Below are 16894 nucleotides of genomic sequence, written 5' to 3' on the forward strand. Positions count from 1 at the left end.
CACGATACCATTATGTGCGCGGAGGTGGGGGGGGGGGGGGGGGGGGGGGGGGGGCAATTAATATCGGAATAAACGGTCTAACCCTACATTCCGCCACAAGTTAATCCAAAAAATGAGTCGACTCATAGCCCAGCAGCCAGCATATTAGGTTTTCGAGCGCGGTAGGTATCTAATAAATACACTGTTAGAGAATTGAACTCTCGACGTTAAGATTCAATCGCCGCACCTCTGACCATCTCGTCGTGCTCTGGGGCACAAATTTTTAACTGTTGTAGGATACATGTTTAGTTTAATTGGTCGGATTTATAATTATGCAGTTGGTTCATAGCATGATTAAATCAAAATTGTCCATGTGTGTATATGTATATATATAATGATATGTTGCACGGTGTTTCATACGCACAACGTTCACGATTGAATACGCGTCCGGATGAGTTGGGGTGCTTGGAAGTGATCCGAACGCCCTGTGCACTCAGTTACAGACGAATGTCATGCACAAGAAGTCGTACAGGATATCACCACTATATATACACGACAGGATGACGTGTGTGTGATCCAAGAATGCAAAACATAAATGATAAGTAGTGGTTATAAAGCATGCTAATGCTACCGCATACAGAAAGACAACTTTTAGGCCTTTAACTTTGAATTGGCCATGGTTGAAGGATCTTTAGTTGAAAAAGAGACCTTAGTGTTTGGTTGGTTGTGGATGATTGGAATATACACTGGTGGTGAATCCAGCAATTTATTTAAAATATATATGCCCATTTGCTAATGGAATTGATGACTGATAGGTACCTTTACATTATTTTTTTCTACTAAAAAAGCATCTCTGTTTTTATAAAAGATATTTTTTTCTACTAAAAATTATCCCTCCTAATACAACGGAGCGATTATACCTCATCAAAGTATTCCGATAACAACTCAGCATAGTTTAGTCAGTCGGACTATACCTTCTTCGACTAAACTAATTGGGGATGCTTGTGATACGGCGGGACGATGATACCTCATCAAGGATAAAATCATAAAACTGATTTATCATTAAGTTTAGGAAACTCTAAAACCGTTTTATCCAAAGAATAAGGAAAATATCTTGAAATATTTCTTAAACAAATATTTCAAAATCTTCCTAAAAAATTGGAACGGATATCTTAAAATATTTCCTAAATGGATGTTAATATTTCGGAGATCAACTACTATAAAAAGGTAACTCATGCCAATGAGTACAGGTATGCACACATCCACCCTAATTTTTCCAAATCATTAAACTCCTTTCTCACGTCGAACCCTAACTTAAGTGTCAGAGTGACTTGCCGAGATCCACCCCTGACGCCATTCTTTTCAGGTTCTCTCATCTCTTCGGGTGATTTTTTTCGAGGAGCATGCACGTCAGTAATTTTGAATCAATATTGGAATCATCCACGATGTATTGACTGGAACATCTCTAATACTAATTGTATGATCGTATAAGAATGATAGAGGTGAATAGTATTTTTAAATTTTAAATAAAACTTTATACTGTTAAAAACTCATTTAAAAGGCTATTTTGAAATCAAATTTCTTTTTCAAACGTTCTCAAATCCCTACTCACAGTCTATAATCCGTCGGGATTCATCAAGAAAAACCACTATATTTTATTCTTTTCAGGTATTTTCCAAATACTGTTTAGAGGACATAATGGAGAATTGAGAGCTTGTTGATGTTTTAGTCGAGCAACATTGGGCCTCTATTGATAATTATTGCTCAGTATAGTTTGTCGATCAACTTAACCAACCATGAAATTCAATCATCAGTTGCTACGATAATTATCTTAATTTTAGTCGACTAAATTTAAGACACCTCAGTGACTTAGACATTGAAGGAATCTCACTATAAACAACTCTAGCATCCACTGATTTGTGCTCTTATATGTGTAGGTCGAATCTAATCTACACCTCAACGCCCAATTTGTGTAGGTAAACTCTTAACATTCACCTTAACATCCACTTCGACAAGCAATTTTCACACCATCGATTAATATGAGGTCTAAGGGTGAAACCATCTTCACACCAATTTGAAAGCTTACTTTCAATCAATATCAAATTTAATGGCAAAATCATCTTAATTTCAATTATAAAGCTTATTCTCTTCTTCAATAAAAAGTGAAATCTGTCATTCCAATGGGCCTACCTCATGATCATATATAAGGAGGAAAATTAAAAAACTGCAATTGACCATAATGGAGGATGTCTAAAGCTTATTCCCAATTAATATCAAACTAAATGGTAAAATCATCTTAGTGTCAAGCTAACCTTCGGTTAATTAATGGATTAGAGGGCGAAATCAACTTAATGTCTCCAATTTTTGATGACCCACCCATTAACGATGGTTCAACTTTGACCTTAAGACCTTATTTATTTGGGAGATCGGATTTGAAAACTAAGAAAGAGGAAGGATGTATTATTCATTTTTTGTTTATTTGTTACTTTCAATACAAATAGAATTCACCATCTCAACTGTCCCACGTCTTATGATCATATGTGATGAGGTAAATTGAGAAATTACAGTTGACCACGATGAAGAAAGATATTTTCTCAACTTCATTAAAATTCAACTCTTACTTACTTTAATAATTTTAATCCGTCGTAACTTATTTACCGATGTCCCAAAGATCTATTTACTTGTTATCAAATAAACAATGGATGGATTTAGAAATCAATTTGTAGATCACTTTTTGGTTTATTTTTCATCCGCCCAAATCGAATGGAAAGTCATTTTCTTCCTCTCTGTTCCATCAAATAATGCTGGTGTGCACTTTTTGATATATTTTGATGGTTGATGAAAAATTTCTATAAGATCAAATCGATCATTCTAAAAATGAGACTAATGAAGATTTATTATTTTTTTTCATCCGTCCAAATAGGAAGGAAAGTCATTATCTTCCTCTCTGTCGCATCTCACCTGCCCGTCGCCATCCCAGCGTTGTTGCCTCGCGAGCTACGGGCGGCTGTCATGGCTCACGGGCAGCCGCCAGTGGCACCGCACCGCACCGCACCGCGCGACCTCGTGAGGCTGCCCCGCATGCGGCATCGTGGGTGGGGAGGCGCTACGTGGAGCCTCTCACGCAATGGTGGCACTGTGCGACCGTTCATCTTTCCCTCGTTCTTTCATGCGGTCTCTTATCTTCCCTCTTCTTAATTTCCTTTCTTTTCTCTGCCTTCGCTTCGAAGGATTTTTTCCTGAGGAGATTCCTTTCCTCTCTCAGTTTGGACATGCGATTAACAGCTATTCTGAATATTTATGCGTATCTTCTTTTTGGAATTGGTCACACGAAGCAAAGTTTCGAGATCGTTTTTTAAACGCAAAGATGAAGATAAGAAGAGGAAAAAAAAATTGATAAATCTCAGTTAGTCTCATGGACTCAATCCCTAGAGGTGCCCGGTCCAGTCCCACGGAAATTTCCCATCGACCACTAGGGTAAATCAGAAAGCACATACGGCGGCCAATCTAGATGCCCAACATCCTTTGATTGCATTTCCCAAAAGATACAAAGAGAAGAATATTGAGATGGATGTTATGAGGCTCTGATCTCAAGATCTTTTATATTACTTGATTGGTGGATAAATCTTATCAGTCTGTCGATAAATCTTATCGATCTACCGAACTTGATCAAATCAGATCTAAAAGGATGAGTTTATTGTGATCTGAACCGAACCTCACAATCTCGTCTTTATTAGATTTATCGATTTACTGAATCAGTTTTAACCAGTCTACCGAACCCGATCACGCCATCAACCTGAGTACGAACTTGATCAACTGAACCCAACTTGTATACCGAATCATTGGATCGATCGACCTAATCGATTTAGGTCTAGTTCAACCCGAGTCAAGTCCAATTCATTTCAAACTTCGTTTGACTGCATTCGGTTTGTCTGCTTCCCTAGTTTTGCTTCTAACTTCATGTTCCTGCAAGACAAGCATTAAGTACAAACAAGTAACCTAGTCTAATTCTATAAGTCTACCTGACCTACTATGCTTATATCTTGTTTGGAGTTTACTTTTCCAAGATTTCTCATTACTTAGAGTTTACTTTCATAGGATTTTCCTTTATTAAACATTTGATCATTTTGACATGCTTAAAACTTGCCACTTGCTAGATATCTAATCATCTTTGACGTACTTGGACTTTCTCTTATCAAGCATTTGGTCATCTTTGATTTGTTTGGACTTGTACTAGTCATCTGGTTAACCTTGACCTTACTTACCTTTGCAAGTCATCCTATCAATCTTTACTTGATTAGATTTTTTTTTAACTAGTCATCCGGTCAATCTTGACTTGACTTGACTAAACTTCTTTCACTTCCTAATATCTGATCATGTTTATATCAACTATTGGTCATACATGACCAGACACTAGTATATTATCAAATATTAAAATCTTAGAGGTTGATTGCACCAACAATCAAGAGAATGGGCGTGCGTGAAGGGCTTCACTGTCCTTTATCGTGCGTCTAGTCGATCCTCTCTGACGCCATCCTTCGTCATTTTTTTTCCTTCGCCATTTTTTTCTTTTTTTTTCATTATTTTTTCCTTACTTTCCCTATTCCTTTCACAGACTTTCTGAACGATTCGTTTCTCTTCTCTTCTTTTCTTTCTCTTTTCTTTTCTCTTCCTTCCTTTGTTTGAAAGATTTGTTTTCCGTCAAGATTCCTTTCCCGGCTCAATCTGCACCTAGAAGGAAATAGAGCATCAAGGGCTCCTTGTGGTACAACACAAGTGGCAAGACAATGAGTGACATAAATAGAAGTATTTGAGGTTAATTCCCAAGGAAGACATTTATCTAGTGTGATTGATTTTCAAAAAGTCTGATTGTGTCGGACCACTTTACGCTTTCCGAATTATTTTTGGTGGCTGATAGAAAATTTTCATGGTGTCGAATTAGTCACTTTTAAAATTAATCTGTTCAAATAGTTAGATACTTAGATTATTAAAAAAAACTTCTGACTTTAAAGGACCTCAATCTATTTTATTCTATTCACAGAGTTACTTCAAGTTTTATAACAAGAAGTAGGGTTCTATCTTATTAAAAGACCTTAAAGAGTTGAACGTCTTGCCACTCTGTAAGGCTCTTCAGGATCACCTTTTGTTCAATAACAAGAAGAATCATAGTATGTGATTTAAGGATTATGTTTTAGTTTTATTTTAATATTAATATTAATATTAATTTTGAGATAATTTGATGACGATATTTAAAAGTTAGATAATTTTTGGGGTGAAATGAAATTTCACCTTTTGTTTCCATAACAAGAAGACTCATTGTAGGTGATTTAAGAATTAGGTTTTTTTTTATTTTAATTTTAATATTAATTTTGAGATAATTTGATGACGATATTAAAAAGGTAGATAATTTTTGGGGTGAAATGAAATTTCACCTTTTGTTCAATAACAAGAAGAATCATTGTAGGTGATTTTAGGATTAGGTTTTAGTTTTATTTTAATTTTAATATTAATTTTGAGATAATTTGATGACGATATTAAAAAGGTAGATAATTTTTGGGGCGAAATGAAATTTCACCTTTTGTTCAATAACAAGAAGAATCATTGTAGGCAATTTAAGGATTAGGTTTTAATTTAATTTTAATATTAATTTTGAGATAATTTGATGACGATATTAAAAAGGTAGATAATTTTTGAGGTGAAATGAAATTTCACCTTTTGTTCAATAACAAAGAATCATTGTAGGTGATTTAAGGATTAGGTTTTATTTTAATTTTAATATTAATATTAATTTTGAGATAATTTGATGACGATATTAAAAAGGTAGATAATTTTTAGGGTAAAATGAAATTTTACTTTTTCTATTAGAAGGTGGAATATGTCACTCTAGCGATCCCACATGGTTGATCTTCCGACTATTTATGAGGAAGTAAATTGTATAAGTCTACTTCATCATAACTAATTTAACTAAATTCTACCTTTTGTTCCATAACAAAAGAATCATTGTAAAAAAAAAAAATGATAATCCCAGTTAGTCGCATTGACTTAATTCCTGGATGACCGGCTCGGTCCCACAGAAGTTTCCCATTGGCCACTAGGGTAAATCGGAAAGCGCACGCAGCGGCCAACTCAGATGCCCAACATCCTTTAATTATGATCCTCATTTGAAAGAAAATTTACAAATATACCGAAGTGGAGAATAAAATTACGGGTTACTGAATGACAACCTAGATATCCTATCATGGTACCATGGCCCCGGAGACAACAAAAGAATCATTGTAGGTGATTTAAGGATTAGGTTTTAATTTTGTTTTTATTTTAATTTTGAGATAATTTGATGACGATATAAAAAAGGTAGATAATTTTTGGGGGTGAAATGAAATTTTCTCTTACTCCGGTGTTCTTCCCGTTTCCAGTAGGGCAAAAATAACACGCGACAATTAAAGAAGGCACACTCGCAGAGGGAAGTCGGCTTGAAGGGCTACAGGCCCTCCTATCGCCTTCCCTTTTCCGCACGATTTATCTGCCGATTTCTGCATCCCTGTTGCCTTTTGATCTTCTCTTCCTCGTCGATCCCGATCCGACGCAGTCAGTACCCTAGAGTTTGAGTCGAAAAACAAGAGGCAATGCAGGGATTCCCAGGATCAGTTCCGGATTTGTCCCAGCTTCGGTCCACCATGATCGCAGTTGAACAGGCTTGCTCCATGATCCAGGTTCGTATCTGAACATGAGTAGGTCTCCTATTCGTCTTTTAATCTTGTTTTTGAAGAACTTTCAACGCCATTTTGATTGTAATATGTAATTTCGAGGAGCTTGTCTGAACTTCTGGAAAAGATCGCTTTATATTTTTAATGATTTTTTTTATCAAATAGCTTGAACTAAATAATTGTGTTTGTTCTCAGTTTACTAACTTGATCTCTGCTTAAGCGTCTTTTATCAGGCTTTACATATGCGATATGTAATTGGCCACAGCTCTAATGAGTAGTGTTGTGCATTTGATGCGCTTTTGTTGTTCATTTGCTACCTTAAATTATTCTTTTCCTACATCTACAATGTGTCGGGCTTAGTTTTGTGACACAAAACTTGTTTCTGTCGTGGCTATTTTCTTTTGCACTTACAGAGGCACATGAATCCAACTGAAGCAGAGAAAATTATCATTTCACTGCGGCAATCCTCAATGCCATTCCAGGCATGCAGATTCATACTCGGTATGTATCCGTTTAATATTGTCATGATGGATAAAAGATCCTACATCACAATTATAATTCATCTACTGATATTAAAATTTATTATGAAGCTTGTTGAATTGTGAATGGCACTAATTTATGCATATTCACTTTATGGCGAAGGATATATCATGCACTTTTCTAGGTATGCCTTCTGCGTGAGCTTATACCTACATATCTGATAGTTTGTCACCCAAGTGATAGTCTACTGTTGGGTATGTAAGTCAAATAGATTGTCATCATGTAAGATGACCTAGCAGTCTCATTCTAGTTAATTGTTTCTTTTGGAAGTTTGAATTGTACAGAAATTTTTTTGAAACTAGATGCTCTCAGACAAGGACAATGAAAATTAAATATATGAAATGTAGTTTTACTAATAAGAAAAGAATTGATAGTGGCAACACTTTCCTTAGGTCATTATTCTATATGAATTTTAGATATTTTGGATCTACAATTCAACAAGAAGTGGATATTGATGAAGACATCATTAATAGGATACAAAATGAGTGATCAGAATAAAGAGGAACATTTGGAATCTTATATGATCATCATATCTCCCTTATGCCAAAAGGATAGTTTATAAGAGTGATATAACCTTCCATTTTTTTTATTGAAATGTTAAACTATTAGGAAATTTAATGAACAAAAAACTTAATATAGACGAGCATACTAAAATGGAGTTATAGACATGGATAAAATAAAAAAATATTTGAAAGCAATTAGGCGTTCAAAGATTTTCAACATATTCTAGAGTTGTAAGAGTTGAATCAATTTAAATATAAATGAGGACATAATAGGGAATCAAGCCCAATGACATAGGAGGATCTATATAATGGACCTCATTTAATGCGAAAAAGGTTTGGTTGTGTTTGTTGTATAAGAGTTGAATCAATTAGAATCTAAGGTGTAATGAATATGGTCAAAGAGGGAGACCAAAGAAACTAATGTAGTGAAAAATTATTTAATTAATTTGAGTATTGTTAGGGATATAACTTTCCATAGAACTTATTCAAGGCAAAAATTTATGTGACTAACCTCTTAGTTGGGACAAATATGATTTAATGATGATTATTAGTTGTTTCTAAAGACCCTTCCCCGGGATCTCACATTGGCGGGAGCTTTGTTGCCTTTTTTTTATTAGTTGTTTTTGAAAAATACTTATATATTGTATGCTTTTTTGATCTAGAGGATTAAGCATTTTTCCTCTTCATATCTTCTAAGAGGGTCTTAGGACATGGCCTTGAGGTTGAGGAAACCTTAACAATCATATGAATATTTAATTCATGTTAATTATTCAGAACTATTAATTTTTACAATTTTGATAACGTTCATTTTTTTTCTTGGTTTACTCAATATAAATTGTGACCTATCTCATCGGTACAACATTTTGGTGATTATGTATTAGTTACTTTCTAATTAACATCCATCATCATAATTGATATGTGCAAGATTTATTTGATGTGCATTCCTGTTTTTTTTTATCATCATTCTATTCCATTCTATGTTAGTGACGACTTGCTTTTCTGTTCTTGGGGATCATATCCATGGTAAGCTTGTGGACATTATGGTGTTCTATTTCTTTTTTTAGTTCCAGCCTTGTGTGGAATGCTGCCCAACTTTATGTATGAATACAAATTCTAGTTCAAGTCAATTGGATCAAATATAAGTATACATTAAAATATTAGAGAAATTGTAACCATAAAAGAACTAATGCATGCAAATTTTATACCACAAGTATCATAAATAATGAGTGTCTGTCTATCAAAATGAATAAGATATATATTTACCAATCTAATAATTAGAATAGGAGAAAATCTATAAACCTACTCTTTCATTTACTTCAATCTGTGAAGTTTAGAAAATTTTTGTTACATCACAATCAATTATCAAAGAATTTACTCTTCTTAAAATTAATATTATTGTATGTAATAGTAATGTACTAAAATAATTTCAATGTAAAATGTTGAATATGATAATTATCAATGTGATTCATAAAGAAAAATTAGTATGGTTTGCTGTCAAATCATAGCTATCTTCTATCTTTCTTGTTTTTTCTGATAATTTTATTCTTACTTTTAATATTGTTTTACTTTGTTTGATTAATCAAACTTCATACTTTTATATACCCTATCCCGATGTTGAGCTTTTTGTGACTACATGGTCCCAGTTTGGATTCAGATTTTGTAACATATAGGTAGGAATTAGCACTAGTACAGTTTCTGTAGTATATTATACTGCACAGTGTACTGACGTGGCACTAGCATGTCTCTTTCTTGTCATGGGTCTCAATTGACTACAAATAGCAGCAGGTTAGAACTAATAAGAGCAGTAATGGCTACGAGGAAAAAAGTGAGAAGTCAGCTCCTTGTTTCTGCTATTGGAGAACTTGAGTTTTATGCCACACATTTTAACTGATGGTGCGGATGCGGAAGTACATGTGGATGCGGAAGCACGAGATTGTTAGAGGGGGAAGAGATAAATAGATCTGTAATAAAAATCATTTTTTTTCTCTTGCTAATTACTTAGCAAGGCCACATACACATTAATGAATAAATAAGACATGCAGAGAAGGGACATAGAAGTTTACTTGGTTCACAATCCTAGGTTGCTAGTCCAAGACTTATGCACAACGTTGTCCACTACTTTTCTCCTCTTCGGTAAAAGGCCGGAGATGGAGAAACCTTTTAGTACATTAATTAATAGTAGTATAATAGGACACGAGGAGTGCAAGAAGAAATAATAAATAAAACAATTAACTTCGAGTGTGGTTGTCTGATCTCGAACTCTTGGCCTCCTTTTATTCTCTTTGTCTCGATCTAGTCAAAGTGCTAGCATGATACGCTCGGTCGATCGGAGAATTCTATCTGGTCTATCGAAAATGGTTGACTCAACTTCTGACCTAATCTACAAACATGTCGTCTCTCATCGTTTTTGTTGACGTGATAGCTTTTTTGGTCAATCGAATCTTTTTCGATCACTTGATCCCGATCAAATTGGATCTCCACACTAGATCACATCCCACATGACTTTTTGGTCGCTTGATTCTGACTTTCTGGTTACTTGATCTCGGTTAAATCAGACCTCCATGCTGGATCATGTCCCACATAGCTTTTTGATTGTCTGATCTTGATTTTTCGGTTGCCTGATCTCGGTCAAATCGGATCTCCATGCTGGATCATGTCCCACATGGCTTTTTGGTCACCTTATCTCGATTTTCTGGTAGCTTGATCCGAAAACGTCGCTTGATCTCGTGATTAACTTGTTCAAATAGAGAAAAGGATAAACTACTATGCATCTGACACTTGAACCACTTATTTGATCAACCGGAAGATTTGGTCGACTAAAACTCTATTTCGATCGTCCGAACCTCTTGACTCAAGCCCACTACAACTAAGTCCACCTAGGTTGAGTCTCTATCCTCGTCCCGAGTACATATCACTCAACTGAATTTACCATAGCTTACTATACGCAACCTTCCTCTTGATTTCTCGTCCCTTAGATGCACAAAGTCTTTCCGGCTCACTCCCTGTTTGTTCTTCTTACTCCACCGGAGTACTCTTTTGTCAAGCCTTTCGTACCTCGATGCACGGAGCTCGTCGATTCCCTTCCCATGCTACCATTCTTGCTTACTCACGTCTTCTGCCCAAAGTCTTGCTGTCTCTGATATTCCTTGTCCTTCCGATCTCGCAGGTATCCCATACCACCCTTCATCTTACTTTATCAAACCCTAAATCATCGGGTTGTCTTAGTATGTTTACCTAAGTCCTTGCACACTTAGAGACACATGTTAAAACACAACAAAATCTAACTTAAACTTGATCAAATATTAAAACTGTGGTCCACACCACATGGGGTTCTAATGATCTCCCCCTCAACCATTTAGGTACTAACATTAACTAGATAAATGATCTTGCTTTTGTGTATATGCTAATAACAATCAATCACTCATTGAAATGACATGCCAAGGAATCTTTCTATTTTTCTCTGTAAGATTTTTCTAATATTTATGAACTACATATGGATACAATTTCTTGTACTTTAGTAGCTTATTAAAGTTTTTATTTATGTTTTCCTTTTTTTTCAAGAAAATTCTGAATTGCCAGCTGCAAAATTTCAAGCTGCTGGAGCAATTGGTGATGCTGCGATTAGAGAGTGGGGAATGCTTACAGATGAGAATAAGAAAAACTTAATAGTGTATTCTCTGGTTTTTTATGGGTTTGAAACTTAAGTTAATGTTTCCATATCCTTTCTAATTCTGTACCATGGGCAACATTCTGTTGCAGATTCTGTCTACACTATGTTATGGAACATGCAAGTGCTTCTGATGCTTATGTCCAATTAAAGGTGTCTGCAGTTGCAGCTCAACTGTTAAAGCGAGGATGGTAAACACAATTAAATTAATTGCCCATATTTCAACTTATGCTAGTACTTTGTAGAAGTTACGTATCTTGTTATTTTATTATTACCCAATAGGGTTACAATTCACGTCTTTATAGATTTCAACATGACTATAAAATTAGGCATGAAGACTAGGTATGTCCAAACCTAAACGATACCCTTCCTATGGATGAAACAGGGGCACTTATTGGTATTCAATTTTGTTAGGATTACCTGTAATGGGTGTTGTTCACGTGACCCAACCTCAAAATTATATTTAAATATAAATTATTTAGATACATTCACAATGGAAAAGGACTAAACAAACATACAAACTGATACCTGAAAGAAATACACAGTAAAATGGCAAAATAAAATAAACACTGACTATATGAATGGAAGTCAGTAGAAACCTATCCTACAGCGATTCTGATGTCTTGATAACACTCCGAATATATGCCTTTGGTAAGTCTAGATGAAAGACAAATAGGATGGTAGTTTGGGAAATAACTAGTAGGATGAATGTATTAATTAGTATGGTTAGCAAAAAAAAAAAAAAAAAAAAGAGGAAAAGCAGCAAAGAAGTGCATCAGAAATATAGTTTTTATCTTTAAAGTATTAATATCACATCACATTAATTAGTCAGATAGTCTTGAGCATAGTGGACATGTGGATTTTCTCTTGCACTCCTATATTAAAGTCGCAGTCTACATTGTGCATGCTTAACATGGGTACAGTTGCTACTGCATGACAACCACAGATTAAGATATCTTTTGAATAAGTGTCAGGATGATGGTGAATATTCTTGTAGACAAACATTTGATTAGGGTTTTGACATCTATAATTAGAGAGAAGAGAAATACTTGGAGGGGTTTAATTTAAGTCATTCAACATAACCTAGTGAGATGTTAGAAGAGATTTGCAATACTATCTGATAATAAATTATGAAGACAAAATAACAAAACTACAAATGAAAGGTGAAAATTGATAGGGAAGTTTGAAATTTCACTGAAAATCATATAGACAAAATATCAAAATTATAAATGAAAGATGAAAATTGATGAGGAAGTTCGAAACTTGACAATACTCAATTTGAGACTGAGGAGAGTGGATGAAAAGAGCGTGGGTGAAGATAAATGTTTTAGTTCTATTATTTTTCTAACACTGCCACGTCCTTCTAGATTTGTAATAATTCTTTTTTTGTTGCTTTTCAAAATAATATTGTTATCTTGTTATCTCATAGTTTTGTTTGCTTGCAATATAACCCCTACTTTTTTGTCGCCTTCACCCTTTTTTTTTCTCTCTAGCAGATAGGAGAAAGAAAAAGAGAGGACTCACTCTTATACCAACTTAAGTGGGATGATTTTTCATTCTATCAATAAAGATAACAACTACATAAATATACACTACTGATATTGCAACCAATGACTAAATACCTGATAATTCATCAGTGATTGCTATTATCTCATTGCAATGACTGTACCTATACTCAAATGACTATCAACGCTGCTAATTTTGCCTTGTTCCATCAGTGATTGCTTAGACAAGTATCTTTCTGAGGCAGACAATGTTGTTGAGGTCCCTTAATCATACTTGTCCTCGTGTACATAGTGAATTATGTGTAGCTTTGTTGTTATAGATATGCTTCATCTTATATTTAGTGTGTGTGTATATAGTTTATATATCTGGTATAGAGTGTATATGTGAGTTTAAGATATATATGTATGTATACAGAGAGGAAGGCTACTAGCTCATTAACAAACCTTCTTAGCCTATATAAAGAATGGTAAAACGTCTTGTGCACCTTCATGTCTTTCACCACTAGGAGTATTTTATTTTTTCAATTTTTTAATTGAATTATTTTCATTTCACCATAGGATTTCAATATAATTGCTGCAAGCAACAACATAATGGTTGTACTTCCTAATAATTGTGCTATGACAAGTCTTGTTTTGTTTTTTTTTTTTTGCAACTTGATGCGGTTTAACTATCTTAGCTTGCACCATTAAACTCAATTTGTGATTTTCTGTTTATATTATCTCTTTGCTTGTAGGTTTGATTTTGTTGATGCTGAAAAGATTGGTATTCTCTTAGAGGTATGGATTTTGACTGAGTCTTTGATTTCTTTCAATATTTTCACTCTCTTAGGTTTATGCATTTGAAGGAAATACTAGTCACACTTTTCTATTAATTCCTATTGTTTTGTAGTGAAATGACTATACTTTCTATGATTGAAACTATTTCTTATGTGGAGGATGGTTTTGTAATGATCTTTAATCATGGTTGTTCAAATCGGTATAGGTAGCAAGATCAGATGGCCAAAAAAGCTAAAAATTGATAATATCATATTGATAGGAATGGTGACTTTAGAATTGTTAAATACAAGCAAAAAACAAATTTATAAATGAGATAACAAATTTTGTACAATCATATATTTTCATTGTCAAAATCGTATGTTAACATGTTATTATTTGACAAAATTGTATTTTAAAGCTATTAGGTAATAGGAAATTACTAATGTAAATCTATATATATTACATTATTAATAACTAGTAATCATATCTATTAATATGAAGCAATAAATAACAATAAATGTATTATAATAAATAATGAAGTCAAAATGTATTACAGTAAATATTGAAATCATTCTTATTACTGCGAAGTTATCAAATAATATTATGTTGATTACTACAAAGTTATCAAGTAATATTATGCTATTGTTTATATTATTATTTAATATTTTATATCATAGGGATTGGTTGGGAGCTAAATCACATCCAAATCAATTTTATAGGACTTAACTAAATCAACAATAACTAATCTCAATTGACTTTATAGATAGTGAGACACTTGGTCTAGTACTTGTTTATGAGCAGCAAGAATAAAAGATTGATCTTCTGATTATTTCGATTGATGACAAAGTTAGAATTCAAGAGAAAAAAGAAGACTCGTTTGTGTGTATGTGCGATAATTCATACTAAGTTCAACAAAAAGTTTGCTAAATTATCTATTTTTTTTAAAATTAACATAATACAACTAAATTTCAACTGATTTCGTTACACTCTTGATTTGACAATATATTGTTTTAATTTATTTTCTAATGGAATCTAACTCTCAGTAGTTTCTCCAATTCTTGAGTGTTTTTTTTTAAATTTCACCAATGTTTTCTTGAGACAATGATTTCTTGGGGAAGATCGAGTTGAGCTTTACTGATACCGATCCAATTTGGGTGATCCATGTCAATATCAATGGATCTTAACAACCATGCTTGGAATGAAATATATTGTAATAATTTTGTTTAAAACCAATTGAATGTGGATTAAGTTGGAGTGTATAAAGCATAAGTGCAATTGTTGCATGGTTAAATTTTCCAAAACATATCATTAGGAGGTAGTAAATACCCTATGATGCATCCATGCAAAATTTCTTATGCGTACTATGACTAATATAGTTTCCAATTGACTTTATTAAACATGTCTTTTTTTTCCAGTATCTTCTAAACTTTGTACTTGGATTCTTCATCTATCCTTTCCAAACTTGTCAAACATGTGACACTCGGACTTCAACTCTCCAAGTGGATATTTAATATGTTTATTGATCATGTGTAAAAGATTCTAAATAGTCATACCAGACATTTGAATCCATATCCATGACAGAGTTGTAGCCAAGTCTGAGTAACATAAGTCTATAATTACATGTCACTAAATTCCTTGCAATGTTCCATGACTCTTATTTTGGTACTGTCTTCTATTATCTCATTCCAACACAATTATCTTTCCACTTTTTGGTCGTCCTTAAACCTCATAAAATTTGCATTGATTTTGAAAAGAATATGCATTGTGCTTCGAGTTTTATTTGTTTATTTATTCGATAACTATTGGTGCTATTAATCTCAAACATATGATTTAGATGTTTAGAACTAAGGTACCATAATATTTTGATATTTTAGAGCTTTTGGAGGTATAATTTGCCAAGAAATTTTATAGTGTTCATTTCAGATCTAGTTTATTTAAGAAATTCCTGGAAATTTAAAACAATAACCAATAACATGGATTGAAAAGCTAGAGTTGCAATTTTATAATTTTACATAAATAGGTGTTGATTTGTGTCTCATTGTTTGTAATAGTTTGAATTAGGTCATAATAATGCAATTAAATGCATGCAATTATCCTAAATGGTAATGACTAGCTGACTATATTTTCAGGTGAAGCAAGCCATTCTAGGACCTCATACATCAGATGTGCAATTTGCGGGGATTAATTTCCTTGAGTCCTTGGTACTTGTTGGTTAGATTTGTATCATCTGTTTATCTTCTTGATAATTTGGTTCTTTCTCCACTTTTTTGAGTTTAAACCTTTTGCATTTAGGTATCCGAATTTTCACCTGCAACTTCGACTCCTATGGGCCTTCCTAAAGATTTTCACAACCAATGTCATTTGTCAATGGAATCTAATTATCTGAAGGTTTTGATTTCTCTTTATTACTGACGTCTTTATAACCTTTTGATTTCACCTTACTATTTGTTTACTATTTCCTTAAGAATGCTATGCATAGTTTGAAATCTCATGGTATAACCAACACATTTCTTTGTCATGCTGACCATGCTGCATATGCAGGTGAGTATCTTATCATGTTGACACTCAACACATGTTAGCATGTTTTGGTTCATATAACAGATTTTTTTTTTGTTTCAAAATTCTAATTCAGTTGAATATTTAATTTTTATTTTTTAAAAGTAAACAAGTCAAATGAAAGCAAATTAAAGACGTAAAACTATCTAAATTCACATCAAAATACATTGAAGGAAAAATATTCAACAGAACTAGTTTTTAATTGAACTATCTAATTACTGTAGTTTTATTATGATGAAGTATCTAACTAGAAGAGGATCAAATGAGTTGAATTCATTTTTGGCGCACTATGATATGTTAAAGCATGATGAGTACCAACATTATATGCTAGTATAAAGTATTAATCAATTGAGTATGCTAGTACAAAATTTTAATTCAATTGACTATCTACTTAATCCACTCTAAATTTTAAAAGTAACTAAGTGGAAGAGGATTACATGAGTCAAACCCATGGCACATTGTATCACACATCAAAGCATGCCGATTATAGGCATGGTATTTTACTATAAAGTTTAATTCTATTGGCTAGCTAATTAATATACTCTTATTTTTAGAGGTAAGTAACCTAAGTGGAAGAGGATAAAGGAGTAAACTTATTTAGATCCATATAGCATGCTTTGATGCATGCCAAAGCATGGTGTTGGATAGTAAGATGTTGAAACTGTTTCATTCCATTCAGGGGCC

At 33.5% G+C, this 16894-nt stretch overlaps 1 protein-coding gene across 5 annotated transcripts in view; it reads left to right on the forward strand.

Annotated features, from left to right (window-relative positions):
- Window positions 1-6424: 6424 nt before the first annotated feature.
- LOC141843162 (uncharacterized) overlaps window positions 6425-16894 on the forward strand; it is a 59128-nt gene continuing 48658 nt past the window's right edge. For all 5 annotated transcript variants that reach the window (XR_012603020.1, XM_074731197.1, XM_074731198.1 and 2 more), the window contains exons 1-7: window positions 6425-6689; window positions 7097-7184; window positions 11288-11396; window positions 11486-11584; window positions 13633-13675; window positions 15784-15855; window positions 15947-16042. Coding sequence is in view for 4 of the 5 variants with exons in the window: in XM_074731197.1 (XP_074587298.1) it covers window positions 6603-6689; window positions 7097-7184; window positions 11288-11396; window positions 11486-11584; window positions 13633-13675; window positions 15784-15855; window positions 15947-16042 (594 nt within the window). In the remaining variant the exon portion in view is untranslated. The remainder of the gene's footprint in view (window positions 6690-7096; window positions 7185-11287; window positions 11397-11485; window positions 11585-13632; window positions 13676-15783; window positions 15856-15946; window positions 16043-16894) is intronic.

The sequence above is a fragment of the Curcuma longa genome, chromosome 12 (assembly GCF_044706935.1).
Source record: "Curcuma longa cultivar G26 ecotype Majalengka, Jawa Barat chromosome 12, ITB_CL_G26_1.1, whole genome shotgun sequence".
In the NCBI taxonomy this organism is placed as follows: domain Eukaryota; kingdom Viridiplantae; phylum Streptophyta; class Magnoliopsida; order Zingiberales; family Zingiberaceae; genus Curcuma; species Curcuma longa.